At 38.3% G+C, this 16466-nt stretch overlaps 1 protein-coding gene across 4 annotated transcripts in view; it reads right to left on the minus strand.

Moving 5' to 3' along the window:
- Positions 1 to 32: 32 nt before the first annotated feature.
- Positions 33 to 16466, minus strand: part of col6a4a (collagen, type VI, alpha 4a) — a 48414-nt gene continuing 31980 nt past the window's right edge. For 2 of the 4 annotated variants that reach the window (XM_048152480.1, XM_048152481.1), the window contains exons 25-41: positions 13790 to 13852; positions 13071 to 13133; positions 12237 to 12287; positions 11970 to 12005; positions 11790 to 11852; positions 11645 to 11707; positions 11536 to 11571; positions 8761 to 8797; positions 8625 to 8636; positions 8036 to 8529; positions 7608 to 7698; positions 5331 to 5999; positions 4775 to 4871; positions 3706 to 3818; positions 3349 to 3519; positions 2091 to 2138; positions 33 to 585 (exon numbers count right to left, since the gene is read on the minus strand). In XM_048152480.1, the coding sequence (XP_048008437.1) occupies positions 413 to 585; positions 2091 to 2138; positions 3349 to 3519; positions 3706 to 3818; positions 4775 to 4871; positions 5331 to 5999; positions 7608 to 7698; positions 8036 to 8529; positions 8625 to 8636; positions 8761 to 8797; positions 11536 to 11571; positions 11645 to 11707; positions 11790 to 11852; positions 11970 to 12005; positions 12237 to 12287; positions 13071 to 13133; positions 13790 to 13852 (2280 nt within the window). In that variant the 3' untranslated portion in view covers positions 33 to 412. Of the gene's footprint in view, positions 586 to 2090; positions 2139 to 2679; positions 2761 to 2938; positions 2986 to 3348; positions 3520 to 3705; positions 3819 to 4774; positions 4872 to 5330; positions 6000 to 7607; positions 7699 to 8035; positions 8530 to 8624; positions 8637 to 8760; positions 8798 to 11535; positions 11572 to 11644; positions 11708 to 11789; positions 11853 to 11969; positions 12006 to 12236; positions 12288 to 13070; positions 13134 to 13789; positions 13853 to 16466 lie in introns of those variants that run through there. The other 2 variants (XR_007178977.1, XM_048152482.1) reach the window with 2 other exon arrangements.

Consider the following 16466-nt stretch of genomic DNA (forward strand, 5'->3'; position numbering starts at 1 on the left):
AAAGATTAAAAATGCACAGACTTCAACAAATGTATAGTTATTAAAAATTGTTTTAATTCGTATCAAAAAATGTGATTGCACATTTTTGGTGTTGTCACAGAACTTCTTCAATAAAAACCTGTTATGTACATTGACATTTTAATCTACACACTTACAGTGTGATTTAGCTGATATATAACTTCATAAAAGTACCATGAACAAAAAATAAAAAGTGCTTATTTGCTTTTGCATTGGGATGCCGGTGGGTAATTATTGGCTTCTTTGTAGTAAAAACCTGCACAAATACCGTTTTCTAGCTTTGTGAAAATAATTGCTAAATGCAAGGGTGAACATTTGTTCTGAAAAATGCTAAACATTTGTTCAAATGTAAAAAAAATAATAAAATAAAGTGTAATTTTGAACGTCATCCAGGTTAAATGTCCCTTACACAAAGGTCTTCACAGTCCACCTGTGTGGTGAACCTGTTCTTGTTTCCTCCACATCCTCCAAACCAGAATTGAATGCATTCATTCTGCTGGATATCATAGTACCAGCTTAAAATGTAGTTACTGCAGGGACCCTGATCCTGTTTCATGAGGCACGCATCTGTGAGTGGAAAAATCAGGAAAGAGTTGATGCATAACACTTCAGGCGATATTGTATTTGCCATATCAAATACTTTTACTGGCTTTACTGAGAAAATATAAGCTTAAAGGTGCCCTCGAATGAAAAATTGAATTTATCTTGGCATAGTTAAATAACAAGAGTTCAGTACATGGAAATGACATACAGTGAGTCTCAAACTCCACTGTGTCCTCCTTCTTATATAAATCTCATTTGTTTAAAAGACCTCAGAAGAACAGGCGAATCTGTTGCTAATGTACTGTTAAATGTGGTTAAAGTTACCATCGTTTCTTACTGTATTCACGGAGACAAGAGAGCCGTCGCCATTTTCATTTTTAAACACTTGCAGTCTGTATAATTCATAAACACAACTTCATTCTTTATAAATCTCTCCAACAGTGTAGCATTAGCCGTTAGCCACAGAGCACAGCCTCAAATTCATTCAGAATCAAATGTAAACAATATAACAGTATACAATACTCACATAATCCGACGCATGCATGACGAACACTTTGTAAAGATCCATTTGAGGGTTATATTAGCTGTGTAAACTTTGTTTAAGGCACTGTTTAAAGGATTAGTTCACTTTTAAATACACTTTTCCTGATAAATTTACTCACCCCCATGTCATCTAAGATGTTCATGTCTTTCTTTCGTCAGTTTTTGATGAAAACATTCCAGGATTATTCTCCTTGTGGATTTCAATGGCTACCAACAGGTTTAAGGTCCAAACTGCAGTTTCAGTGCAGCTTCAAAGGGCTTTAAACGATACCAGGCGAGGAATAAGGGTCTTATCTAGCGAATCGATCTGTCATTTTCGAAAAAAATACATCCGTTTATGCTTTATAAACAAAATATCACATTGAACGTACTTTCAGCTTCCGCATTCTTCATAACGCTTACGCTGAATGTCCAACGCCTTGTATTTTTTTCGAAAATGACCGATCATTTCGATAGATAAGACCCTTATTACTCATCTGGTATCGTTTAAAGCCCTTGAAGCTGCACTGAAACTATAATTTGGACCTTCAACCTGTTGGTAGCCATTGAAATCTACAATAAGGAGAATAATCCTGGAATGTTTTCCTCAAAAACCTTAATTTCTTTTCGACTGACGAAAGAAAGATATGAACATCTTGGATGACATGGGGGTGAGTAAATTTATCAGGAAAAGTGTATTTAAAAGTGGACTAATCCTTTAAGGCAAACGCGAGCTCAGTGGGCGGAGAGCACGAGATTTAAAGGGGCCACACAGCATAAATCGGCTCATATTTAATGATGCTCCAAAATAGGCAGTTAAAAAAAATTAATTAAAAAAAAATCTATGGGGTATTTTGAGCTGAAACTTCACAGACATATTCAGGGGACACCTTAGACTTATATTACATCTTGTAAAAAAACGTTCGATGGCACCTTTAATATTGGTCAAAATTGAGAAGAATCTGCAAAAGACAGACAAGCAATTACAGAGGTGGCTCATTTCTCACCATCAAGTACTGCTGTTTCCTCTTTTGCCTGCAGGGTTAGTTTAGGATCTGGAGATGGAATAAATAATACAAATGTTTCAGCATTCTTTTTATACTGACAAGGTACTTTGTGTGATTGTTAAAGGTGCAGTTTGTCATTTCTGTGCCACTAGTGGCACCAAATGAAACTGCAATCTGTTTACACGGCTTGACATAGAGTAGCAACTAATGGTGTGAGGGTTTTTTTTTCTCTTTTTTTCAACCTTGCTAAAAAAATACATCTTAAACTACCCTAAGCTGGTTTGCTGGTCCTAGTTGGTCTCTCAGACTCATCAGACTGGTCTGTTGGCTAGTTTTAGAGAGGTTTTGGGCAACTTTTTTTTTAGCTTTTCAGACTGAAAGACCAGCTAGACTATAATAGCTAAAAGGGAGTTTGTTTGGCTGGGCTGGGAGACCAGCTTAAACTATTGATTTACAATGATTTATGAACCAGTGCAGTGTTAGGGGTAACGCATTACAAGAAACACAAGTTATGTAATCAGATTACTTTTTCAAGTAACTAGTAAAGTAATGCATTACTTTTAAATTTACAACAAAATATTGGAGTTACTTTGTTTCCCTTTTGTTGACTGACACCTCAAGGGACCCATGATGAGAGAAATCAGGAGCAAGTGCAAAGGCGTTGTGTGCGCTGTGTGAACATGATGGTTATTGTAGTTCTAGACTAAATGTGAACATGCATTTACTCATTCAGATTCAGCATTCCTCAAAATGAATAAAAACGGAAATGCAAATGCTGAATATAACGCGAACATGCAATAATTAAATATGTTGAGTAATACAAATATACTTTATGGATTAAATCTCACATTATTAACTGCTTTGCTGCTGACCTTCGATGATCCAATTCAGCCATCTAATAAGTAAAAATGACTTCGGTTAAACATCACATTTGTGTTTCTGTTTTTGTTTTACTGCTGAAGTAAGAGCGTTCAACTTTCTTCTTGTGTGTCCTATTCTTCTGGAATCCAGAATGGCAGCATATTTAAGCTGCGCCCTCTACTGTACAGGTGAGAATGTGCATTTCTTTTTTGGCATGAAAGGGCCTTTACAATTGACAAAAATAGAATGTTTGTTTTTGTTTTTTCATTGAAAAAGAACCCCCCAGTAATAATAAAACATATAGAAGAAAATAACTCTATATTGAAACGCATTACTTTTACAGGTAACTTTCAACAACACTGCCAGTGCACAGTTGTCGCAAAGACAAAGGACTTACTTTGTTTGCCACAGGTCTGAAGGCACTCCTTTTCTGAACTAAAACGGTTACTGTTACCATCACAGCCCCCGTACCAGAAGGATAAACATGCACCAACTGCTTCATTATAATACCACCGCTGCATATATTCACCACAGACGGTGCCACGGTCATTGTTTAGGTGACACAGACCTGAAAGCAAAATGTTTATTTACTAATAAGCCATGATGATGATGCAAGAAAACCATTTAAATAAGTAATTTATATTTTAAATAAAACTACCAAAGTTTAAAGTAAAGTTATATTGTTATCCTTTTTGTTGCATACTTTTAAGCCCTAGAGGCACTGTGATGTGAGCAGAGATTTGGAAGAACATACTGTCTGTGTTGTCAGTTGGAGTCTCGACTATTGAGTATCCATGGCCTAAGGTCTGCTGGCCCTCAGTCTCTTCCACCACTACATTTGGGTATACACCGGATGGCACAGGAACACTAGGAAATAGCATTTGTTTTCACAATGGGCACATAATGGAAATTGACAAAGAGTTGAGCTAACAGGCACCTGCCTCATTTTTATGTAATTACAATATTTCTGCAGTCAAAGAAAGACAGAAAGAAAGATTTCATTAACCTGCACCTGTCTCCTTTCTAGGTAAATTACATTCATATTAAATTAATAAATAATTCTTTATATAATTGACATAAAAAAATATATAAATAAATGTATTGAAGGTTTATTTTATTAAGCTGCATTTAATCAAAATCTTATTAAATAACCACCTGCCTCTTTTCTAAGTAAAATACATTCATTTATAAATACATTTATTGTATTTATTTATATTTGTTGTTATTGTTAAATAACCAATTCCCTCTTTTCTATGTAAATATGTTTTTGTAAATTGCATTCATTATTAATAAATAAATGAATTAAATTAAATAAATACATTTATATGTAATTTTTTTTTTTTTACTAATTTATTGCAGGTTTATTTTATTAAGCTGTATCTTTTTAAATGTGTACCTGTCTCCTTACAATGTAAATGACATTCATGATAAGTAATTTACATTCATTATAAATAAATACATTCATACACAAATCAAATAAATGTATTTATTGCAGGTTTATTTTATTAACCAGCATCTAATTTAATAAGCACCTCTCATTCCTATGTAAATTACATAATAAATAAATAAATAAATTATTTATTTCAAGTTTATTTTAATAACCTGCATCTAATTAAATAAGCAATTGTCTCCTTCTTATGTAAATTCCATAATATATAAATCAATTCTAAATAAATAAATAATGTATTTAGTATAGTAGTCTTAAATAAGCACCTGCATCTTTTATAAATAAATAAATACAGAAGTTAATGCTCAGTGTTACTGCTCAAACAAACAGATGTTTCACATTAGATGATGATAGAGCAGGTTTAGTCATTTGATACCTGTACACAGGTCTCTCTGCAGCCTCAAAAGGCTGACCTTGACCTTGACCTTGACCTCTACATCGGAGTGATGGATGAGGGTAGGAGTTCATATTCTCTGCATTCACAAAGAAACCATATTAACACACGAGTCCCTCAAAATGAACATATGCAATGTCATCCTTAAAGGGACAGTTCACCCAAAAGCAAAATTTCTGTCATCATGTACTCCCTCCTGTTGCTCAAAAATGTTTGATATCATGTTTTGGAACACAAAAAGCTCCAAAAGGGATGTAAAGATGTCCTTCAAAAATGAACAAAAAGTATGTAATCCACGAAAATCTGTGTGAGTAACAAGGTTAAAAGGTTTTACGAGACATCATGCCTTTAACTGACATCAAACCTGATGTTATCAGTTTATTATAGTAAATTTTATGGCTTCAGAAGAGGTGGAATATTGTGAACAGGTCATATCAATGATTTTTATGGTGTTTTTTGTGCTTTTTGAGCGACATGAGGATGAGCCGTTGCAATGCTTAGGCCCTCAAATCTGTACTAAATGAGGTGGAACACTTACTGCTCAGAATATGGAAGAATGTCCTCATGAAGCGCTGCGTGTACTCCTGCTCTCCGTGTTTCAAGTGGCCCAGGTGAATGATGTGCTGTTCTAAGGGATAGCTGACAAGCTTTTCCGCCTGAGTAACGCTGATATGGCCACCCACCATCAGGGTGAAGAAAACAACGCCCTCGCACTTTGCCATCCTGGAGATCAACTCCAGCTTTGCTCTGTCCTGAGATGTCGTCTGCTCCCCGATGATAGCCAGTACCATCTTGTTCTTGCGAGCCTTAGGAGCCGTGAGGATGCCCTGCATCACGGCGTATTCCATCGCAAGGCCGAGTCTGGAAGAGCCTCCGGTTTGCTTTAGATCCTGGTAGATGCTTCTCTTCATTAGACTGCGATCAGTGAACTGTTGGAAGCCAAATATCACTTTCACAGCAGACTGGGCTTCACTGTATGTGGAGCTCTGCTGGTAGACGGCCACTCTTGCTTGTCTGTCGACCCCGCTGGGTCGGTTGCTCACAACAATCTGATCGAGCACACTGCCGAGGACCTCTTTCACACCCTCGTATTCATCAGCCAGGATGCTACGGGAGCCGTCCACAATCACCGCCAAGTCCATGTCTATCTCCTGAGGAGCAGGTGCCAGGTTGGTGCCATCACATTCTCTAGCTGGTCTGCAGGGATCTTAGAAGAGAAAAGAGTTTAGATATGACCACAAAGAAACTGCGGCCACAGACCTTCATAGGATGTTTTGCAGAATTCAAACCCCACATCATTCACAATGTTCAACACATACTTCATTCTTTGCATGTACGTTTATTAAATATTTTTGTTTAATTTAAAGGGTTATTTCACCCAAAAATTAAAATTCTGTCATTTATTACTCACCCTCATGTCGTTCCACACCAATAAGACACATCTTCAGAACACAAATTAAGATATTTTTGATGAAATCCGAGAGGTATATGACTCATCCATAGACAGCAATATTATCACCAATTTCAAGGTCCAGAAAGGTTCTAAAGATATCATTAAAACTGTCGACATGACTGAAGTGGTTCAACCTTAATTTTATGAAGCGACAACAATACATTTCTCATACGTCGTTTATGTCCAGCACTTCCAGGTTCTAAGTCAGAATGACGACTCATTATTGGCCAGCTCCTGCGGCAGCATCACACCCATGTCACATGTGCAGCTTTGGCCAATACTGAGCCGGCATTTGGACGTAAACAAAGAAACCTTCACTGTGCTTACTGCGTTACCTGCGTAAGGATAATGACAGGGAAGAGAAGAGATTGTTGAATAAAGTCGCTATTTTTGTTTTGTTTTTGCACACAAAAAGTATTCTCTTCACTTCATAAAATGAAGGTTGAACTTTTAACAATGTCCTTAGTACCCTTCTGGACCTTGAAAGTCTTGATTATATTGCTTTCTGTGGATGATCCATATACCTGTCAGATTTCATCAAAAATATCTTAATTTGTGTTCCAAAGATGAATGAAGATCTTACGAGTGTGAACGACATGAGGGTGAGTAATTAATGACTGAGTTTTCATTTTTGGGTGAACTAACCCTTTAATACTTTCAGCAACCTTTAAGAGTGCAGTACTCATGACTCATGAAATCTTTGTCTTTATTTGCAGACTTTTTGCAAATATAAACACGGTTTGAGAAATTGTACAACCCAAAAAATAATCTGATACTTAAAATAAGTTTCCATTTGTACTAAATAAAAAATGAAATAAAAAATGATCAAATAAAAATGATTTAATCAAATAAAAAATTATTATATTATGTAAAATAATATATATATATATATATATATATATATATATATATATATATATATATATATATATATATATATATATATATATATATATATATATATATATATATATATATATATATAGAATATTTACAAAAACTAATATACAAATATTCTTTTATATAAAATTATATTATATTATATTTATTATATTATAGTGGGTCGGTATGTTTTTTTAAAGAAAATGCTATATTATTCAGTACGGACACATTAAATTGATCAAAAGTGATAGTAATTTTACAAAAGATTTCTATTTCATATTCATACCATTCTTTTGAACTTTCTACTCATTAGAATCCTGAAACAAATGCATCACAGTGTCCACAAAAATAATGAAAAATATTATTATTATGTTGAAAAGTCATTTTCAACATAATAATAATAATACACAAGGTCACCAGATCAGCATATTAGAATAATTTCGGTTGTGAGAGGGAGGGAGAGAAATAACTGGTGCTTACCAAAGCAGATAACACAACTCTGGATCTTACTGAGAGACAGGTCTTGCACTCTACCCAACACAGTTAAGATAAAACTCTGGGTTTCATCTGCCTGCACACAACAAAACATCCCACGAATGAATAGCTCTACACACTGGTAAAAAAAAATACTGTGATTTGTATTCAAACTTTGTTTGTTAGTCACACACGATTTAATAATTAAAGGGGACAGTTCACTCAAAAACACTGACTATAATTAATTTCAGTGAACTTAACATCAGCTTTGGTAAGTAAAAGAAACGAGTGACTTTAAAATTTCATTGTGTACCACAGAAGAATGTACATAAAGGTTTGTAAAGACATGAGGGTGAGGAAATGATCACAGAATGTTTATTTTTGCATAAATTACTCCTTTAAACTATTAAAAAATAAAGCGTGCTTAACTTTACCTCAAGAGCTTTTCTAACATTAGGGACATTCCTTAGTGCGATGACCCCGAATTTAATGTTCAGCGCTTTGTACTCTAGAATGGCCGTGATGAGGGAGGTCGAATCCTGAGATTCTCCAGCAGAGAGGAAGATCACTACTTTCCTCATCAGGACACCCTTTCGCACACGCTTCAGGACGTTCCTCCCCACGAACCGCATGGCAGCACCTATGTTACGCCGATTTGAAGTGCGTTCCCAGCCAATGTTTTTCACAGCTTCAATAAGCTGCTTCTTGCGTTGATAATCATTGAAGCGGATCTTGTAACTGGTGTAGGAGTTGTAGGTGACCACAGCCACCCGGGCCCCCGTCGGACAGCTGCTCTCTGCAACATTGATATTGTTCAGCAGTGTCAGGACTACAGAACGCATGCGTTCAAAGCCTTGAAGAGTCACATCTTCAGACATGTCCAAGCCTATCACAAGTTCAGTGGGGTAGGCAGGGCATTTTGTGTTATCTAGAGAGACAAATATGAGTGAGAAATTCATATTTAATAATGGACAGTTAATTCAAAAATTTATTTAATATTTTTTGATTTTCATTTCCACCTACCTTTGCAGCACACTGTTAAATAATAATAAAAAAAAAAAAACATAAAAATGTCATCATCATCATAATGCAAGAAAATCTAAGTCTATTATCTATTTCAAGCAGAAAAAATAAAGAATCTTAAATAAAGATTTCTTACAACAGTTGTCTCGAACATATGAGATCAGTTGGCAGTCCTACAAAAGATCATATATTATTTATATATATTACAAAACATGCTTTGTATTTAGACACAAATAAAAAACACTTGACTTGGGGTCAGTAGGTTTTTTTTACATTTTTTAAAAAAGAAATTACAACTTTTATTCAGCAAGGACAAATTCAATTGATCAAAAGGAACAGAATTCTATTTATCAAAGAATCCTGGGAAAAAATGGACACAATAATAACAACTGTTTCAACATTGATTAGTTAAAGGGGACCTATTATGCAAAATTTTGTGTTTGAACACAGATGTGTGTAAACAACCAGCCTATAATGGTAAAAATCCACCCGCTCCTTTTTTTTAACAGTCTCTCCAAAGAAGCGGTTCCAGATTTCCCCGCCAATGACTGGCAATGGAATCTGCCCTATTAGCTTAGCTCCTACCCTTAGTGAGCTGTACCCAGTACGCCATGTTTATCTTCTTATTAAAGCTACTTAAGTTATTTAATTAAGAGTAGTGAGTGATTTTCTGTTTTTCTTTTGTTGTTTTGTTCACATTAACAGCATATACAACAGTAGGTACTGTATATATTACGCTGCTTTCACTTTAATACACAGATCTACAGTAATATACACATATGATTTCTTTCCCTGCTGTTTACGTTCACAGACATAACCGACTGTGTTTGTGAACTCTGTGCGTTATTGACTTAACGTTGTGTGTAATTGACAGCGCAATAAGACGCAAAAGGAGAAATTAGTTTAATACTCGCAAGATGTGCCGTCTAACAGGATGCTTTCTGTGCGCGTGAAGTTTAAATCAGAAGTTTACATAGTTATGGCTTTAAAACGCTTGCAAATAATAACTTTCATGATGGTGCAGTACTGCAATGTCACATGAGTGTGGTCACGATAGAAATATTAGATGTGTTCAACCTCGGCTGCAGCTGGATGCAACCGATCGGTGTGAGTAGTTCAACATAAGCATATTTAAAGGTGCCCAAGAATGCTTTTTCACAAGATGTAATATAAGTCTAAGGTGTCCCCTGAATGTGTCTGTGAAGTTTCAGCTCAAAATACCCCATAGATTTTTTTTAATAAATTTTTTTAACTGCCTATTTTGGGGCATCATTAACTATGCACTGATTTTTTCAGCGCGCCGCCCCTTTAATCCGCGTGCTCCCTGCCACACGAGCTCTCGATTATATTACAGCACATTTACAAAGTTCACACAGCTAATATAACCCTCAAATGGATCTTTACAAGATGTTCGTCATGCATGCTGTATGCATGCTTCGAATTATGTGAGTAAAGTATTTATTTTGATGTTTATATTTGATTCTCTTTGAGTTTGAGGCTATGCTCCGTGGCTAACGGCTAATGCTACACTGTTGGAGAGATTTATAAAGAATGAAGTTGTGTTTGTGAATTATACAGACTGCATGTGTTTAAAAATGAAATTAGCGATGGCTCTTGTCTCCGTGAATTCAGTAAGAAACGATGGTAACTTTAACCTCATTTAACAGTACATTAGCAACATGCTAACGAAACATTTAGATAGACAATTTACAAATATCACTAAAAATATCATGCTATCATGGATCATGTCAGTTATTATTGCTCCATCTGCCATTTTCGTTGTTGTTCTTGCTTACCTAGTCTGTTGATTCACCTGCGCAGATCCAGATGTTACTGGCTGCCCTTGTCTAATGCCTTTCTTTAATAAAGTTGGGAACATGGGCTGGCATATGCAAATATTGGGGCGTACACCCCGACTGTTACGTAACAGTCGGTGTTATGTTGAGATCCGTGTGTTTTGCGGAAGTCTTTTAAACAAATGAGATTTACATAAGAAAGAGAAAGCAATGGAGTTTGAAACTCAATGTATGTCTTTTCCATGTACTGAACTCTTGTTATTCAACTATGCCAAGGTAAATTCAAATTTTGAATCACCTTTAAATTTTGGGCACCTTTAAATACCAATGTAGTGGGGTCTACGTTTTCAGTTTTATTTTGATAAATATGACACAATACAACATTGTGACTACATGAGAAGAGCTTTAACTTTTATAAAACATACAGATTTTTGAGCATTAGTGGAAATGAAGGCGTGAGAATAACCACGAAACACACGTGATCGTTGTCATGCGGTGAATCCGACCAATCGTGGAACAGCTGTGTCGTCATCAGAGCTTGTATAGCTGCTCACTGGCTGACTCAGCTGGCTGCTCTTGTTAACAACATGATATAATAAATGATCTGTGGGGTATTTTGAGCTGAAACTTCACAGACACATTCTGGGGACACCTGAGCCTTATATTACACCTTGTATAAAGGGGCATAATAGGTCTGCTTTAAGCATCAAACATCAGCATATCAAAATTATTTCTTAAGGATCATGTGACACTGAGTGGACTTGAGTAATGGCTGCTGAAAATTCAACTTTGACATCACATCAATAAATTATAATATATTATAATATATTAAAATAGAAAATAGTTATTTCAAAATATTTTAAATTATATTGTATTTAGTTTGTTTTATAATAATTTAAATAATCTTTTTTTAAATCTTAAAAATTAATCACAATTAATCACACTAATCACATTATGGGAACTAAAATGTTATTTTCAAAATGTCTTTCCTACAATTTCTTTCCAGGTTCAAGTATACATGAATCATTTCACATGCAGTACTATATATATATATATATATATATATATATATATTAATAATTTTACTGCAGTAGTAAAGAAAATCAGAAACTTACAGACTTCTCTCTGGTTCCTCGTTGTCCTTTTGGGCCCTATGTGAAGAAGAAGACATTCTGTATCCCTTTAAATTCCCATGATCACAGGATGTAAATAATACACACATACCCTGTGTCCAGGCACCCCATCACTGCCAGGATCTCCATCTGGTCCTCTACTGCCAGCATTGCCCTGTTATCAGACATCCATTTAAGTCTGCTTAAGGTTCACAGAATGACTAAGAAAATAAAGCCTGAAAAATGTTATTACATACCCCTCTTCCCCTGTTGCCTTTTGGACCACCACCTCCATTTGCTCCTTTAGAGCCCATTTCACCCTGAATTTCAAAGAAGAAACAATGTTCACTCATTAATAGTTATAAAATTGATTATTTTATAAACCAACCACTTTATAGTTACAATATTGCACTGGCAAGTTTTGGATGTGAAATCACCTGAAGTCCAGGATAACCTGGGAAACCAGAATCTCCCTTAAAGAAAAGTAAAAAATAAATAAATAAATAAATAAACAAACATGAATACATCTGCAGTTATGCTGCTTTCTTTACCCAATAAATGGCAAGTAAAGTTTAAAAAGAGCTATGTCTAAAAACTCAAAGATAATATGTTGTTTTAAGTGAAATAATATCACGCTGTATATTGTAGCATAGCCCATATTTGCTATTTGAGAACAAATGATTGCAGTATAATTCTATATAAACCTTCTGTCCTTTGGGTCCTGGGAATCCAAAGCCATCTGCACCATCTTTTCCCTGTTAATAATAAATAAATGCTGCAATCAGTTGGTTTATTTGTGTCTAAAATCAAATAAACAGATTATTAGACAAATTGTTGAATTGTTACATTTAAAGGATTAGTTCACTTTCAAATAAAATTTTCCTGATAATTTAAAATAACATCAATAAAATAACATCACTCCCATGTCATCCAAGATCCATGTCCTTCTTTCTTCAGTCGAAAAGAAATTAAGGTTTTTGATGAAAACTTTCCAGGATTATTCTCCTTATAGTGGACTTCAAAGGCCTCCAAACTGTTGAAGGTCAAAATCACAGTTTCAGTGCAGCTTCAAAAAGGCTTTAAATGATACCAGACGAGGAACCAGGGTCTCATCTAGCAAAACGATCGGTCATTTTCGGAAAAAAATGTGAATGTATATGCTTTATATAAACAAATGATCGCCTTCCAAGTGGATCTGCCAAAACCACACTTTCGTAGCTTATGCTGTATGTCCTACGCCTTCCCTATTCTACTTACGGAAAAAATGGAACTGGCGCTGCGTTCGTTCCGTAAATTGAATACGGAACTATAAGGAGAATAATCCTGGAATGTTTTCATCAAAAACCTTCATTTCTTTTCGACTAAAGAAAGAAAGACATGAACATCTTGGATGACATGGGAGTGAGTAAATTATTAGGAACATTTTATTTGAAAGTGAACTAATCCTTTAAGAACAAAATAGCTTTTTGAATGATGATGGATCAGGCCTGACATTGCAGGATCTTAGTAGCTTTTAAAAAAAGAAAGAGAGAAGTAACCGGCAGTCCTCTGGGGCCTGGAGGTCCCAAAGCTCCCTTATTTCCAGGATCACCTGGCTGGCCCTGTAAGGCAAAAGCATGATGCATAGGTTTAGCATTAAAGGAACAATAAACTCAAAAATGAAAATCCCTTATGTATATGACTTTCTTCGTTTAGATCAACACAAAGATTTTTAAGAAAATAATCCATCTCTGCAAGTCCATATAATACAAGTGAATGGGTGCTGCTCGGTTGACGCTTGAAAAACCACACACAGTGATTGTGATGGTAATCCATGCAACCCCAGTGGATAAATCAATGTCTTCCGTAGTGAAACGATAGGTGTGTGTAAGAGAAATACAAATGTTTTTAATTTTTTAAACCCTACTGTATTTCGAGCGTTCATGAGAGAGACATTATTACATGTGAATTAGAACTGAAGCAATGATTTAATTTAAAAAATAAAAAATATATAAAATATATACAAGCTTCAGCCAAGCACCACCAATTCAATGGCATTATATGGACTCACAGAAATTGATTATTTTCCTGAAAATTTTCATTTGTGTCTATCTGAATAAAGAAAGTCATATACAATGGGGGTGGCATGAGGGTGAGTAAATGATAATAATAATCTCTAATAAAGAGATAATGACAATTTTCATTTTGGGGTGAACTATCCCTTTAAAAAAGCAGAGATTTATAAATAAAGAGGATGGTATTAAAAGAGGTCACTCACCTTCTGTCCTATGGACCCAATGCTTCCTCTAGTTCCAGGCCTTCCTGGAAAGCCAGGAGATCCCTGTGTAAAAGAAAACAAAACAATCTCATTGATGGCCAGATGTGGTTTATTAGATATTAATGACAATAGTAAACAAAAAAGGTGGTCAATTAATTCTATTCCTGGTAGAATATGGTTCCTTGCCAACCATATTATTTGCCCAGAGAGTTATTCATCTATCGGGCAATGGAAGGTTGGCCACAGAAACAATTTTGAGAGTTACCCACAATATGCAACTCTTCCCTGGATGCATTGGTTATAATTAATGGGGATTTTAACGTCTCGGTTACAAAGGTAACCCTCGTTCCCTGAAGGAGGGAACGGAGACGTACGTCGGACAGACCGATGAATAGGAATCTCGCTAGAGAGGCCAATCTACTTCGAGTGTAACTAAAACGAGCCAATGCACATTGGCATGCAATCATATGCATCAGCTGCTCGCCTCGCAGCGCGGGTATATAATGAGCAGCAGGTGCGTTGCATCTTCAGGTTTTCGCTGAGGAGCCGAACCGGATAGGCAGCAGCATCAGCGGGGTACAGCGACTGTGGCGACGGGACGTACGTCTCCGTTCCCTCCTTCAGGGAACGAGGGTTACCTTTGTAACCGAGACGTTCCCATTCAGTCGGTCACGTTCGACGTACGTCGGACAGACCGACGAATAGGAATCCCTACCAAAGCGCCACAGGAGCTGCCCCCTTCCAGCGCTCTGTAGTAAGCCACCTGAACCCCCTTGCCTGAGGATGGTGGGACAGGGCTGACACAGAGAGAGTCGATCACTGCTGTTCCCCAAAACCCATTCAGTGAGACTTTTGGATAACGCTGGGAAAGCGTACCCTTTCGCTGGGAAAGGAACGCTGCGGAAGCCACATCCTTCCCCGAAGGAGTTATGTGGAGAAGTACATATGGACTAACCCTGTAGGGCTGTGCTACATATGGAAGAGCTGGGTTGACTCCAACCCGATGAAGGGTAGGTTCTCCCAGAGGGAAAGACATGGGCTTCGTTTAGGAGCAACCGTGGAACCAACCATATGGGATCCCCGTAGGGTCACACATATGGAACCCAGCCTAAACCCGGTTCTCAAGGATACAACGGAGTATAGGCCTGGCGCCAGACGCTCCGCCACGTCGGCTGCCGAAGGGATATCGGAGGACTCGACAGGGTCTGCCTTGTAGGGACTCTCTGGAGAAAAGAAGCGCATGTAGCGCAGCAAGCCGACACTAAGCCGGGGCCTCTCCGTGCCTCTGACCTGTGGCAAGAACACGGGAGGAGACCGGCTGGACACGAAGGCTATAGTATCTAGCGAACGTGTAGGTGTCGCCCAGCCCGCAGCTCTACAAATGTCTGTCAGTGAGGCGCCACGAGCCAGCGCCCAGGAGGATGCGACACCTCTCGTGGAGTGAGCATGCAACCTGAGCGGGCAGGGCACGCCCTGAGCTTGGTAAGCCAGGGCGATGGCATCCACTATCCAGTGGACCATCCTCTGCTTGGAGACAGCCTTTCCCTTCTGCTGGCCTCCATAACAGACAAAGAGCTGGTCTGAGGTCCTGAGGCTTTGGTTCTGTCTATGTACTGTCGCAAAGCGCGAACTGGACAGAGCAAAGCCAGGGCTGGGTCTGCCTCCTCCGAGGGCAGCGCTTGCAGGCTCACCACCTGGTCCCTGAAGGGAATGGTAGGAACCTTGGGCACATAGCCAGGCCGGGGTCTTAGTACCACGTGGCTATCACCCGGCCCGAACTCCAGGCACGATACGTCGACCGAAAATGACTGCAGGTCCCCTACCCTCTTGATGGAGGCCAATGCAACCAGCAGCAAAGTCTTCATAGACAGAATCTTTAAGTCTGCCGATTGCAAAGGCTCAAAGGGAGCAATCTGAAGTGCTCTTAGCACCAGAGTGAGGTCCCAAGAGGGTATGGAGGGGGGACGAGGAGGATTTAACCGTCTCGCCCCCCTAAGGAACCTGACGACCAGGTCGTGCTGACCAACAGATTTGCCATCTATGTGGTCGTGGTAAGCGGAGATAGCAGCAGTATGGACTTTGAGGGTGGAGGGGGACAGCCTACGCTCCAACCCTTGCTGCAAGAAGGAAAGCACGACTCCGATCGAGCATCCTCGGGGGTCTTCTCGGCGAGAAGAGCACCACTCGACGAACAGGTTCCACTTCGAGGCGTAAGCACGTCTCGTAGACAGTGCAAGTGCCGAAGTGATGGTGTTAAGTACCTCAGGGGGTAAGTCACCTAGAACCTCCGCGTCCCGTCCAGGGACCAGACATGGAGTTTCCAGAGGTCTGGATGCGGGTGCCAAAGAGTGCCCCGTCTCTGAGAAGAAGGTCCTTCCTCAGAGGAATGGGCCAGGGAGGGCTGTCGCAAGGAGTGAAAGTTCTGGGAACCAGGTCTGGTCGGGCCAATAGGGCGCAACTAAGAGGACCTGCTCCTCGTCCTCCCTGACTTTGCACAGGGTCTGTGCAAGTAGGCTCACTGGGGAAACGCATATTTGCGAAGGCCCCGGGACCAGCTGAGTGCCAGTGCGTCTGTCCCGAGTGTTCCCTCGGACAGGGGGTAAAACTGGCAGAGGGAGGTTTCCGGTGAGGCAAACAGGTCTACCTGAGCCTCTCCAAACTCTCTCCAGATCAGCTG

The sequence above is a fragment of the Megalobrama amblycephala genome, linkage group LG13 (assembly GCF_018812025.1).
Source record: "Megalobrama amblycephala isolate DHTTF-2021 linkage group LG13, ASM1881202v1, whole genome shotgun sequence".
Taxonomy (NCBI): Eukaryota; Metazoa; Chordata; class Actinopteri; order Cypriniformes; family Xenocyprididae; genus Megalobrama; species Megalobrama amblycephala.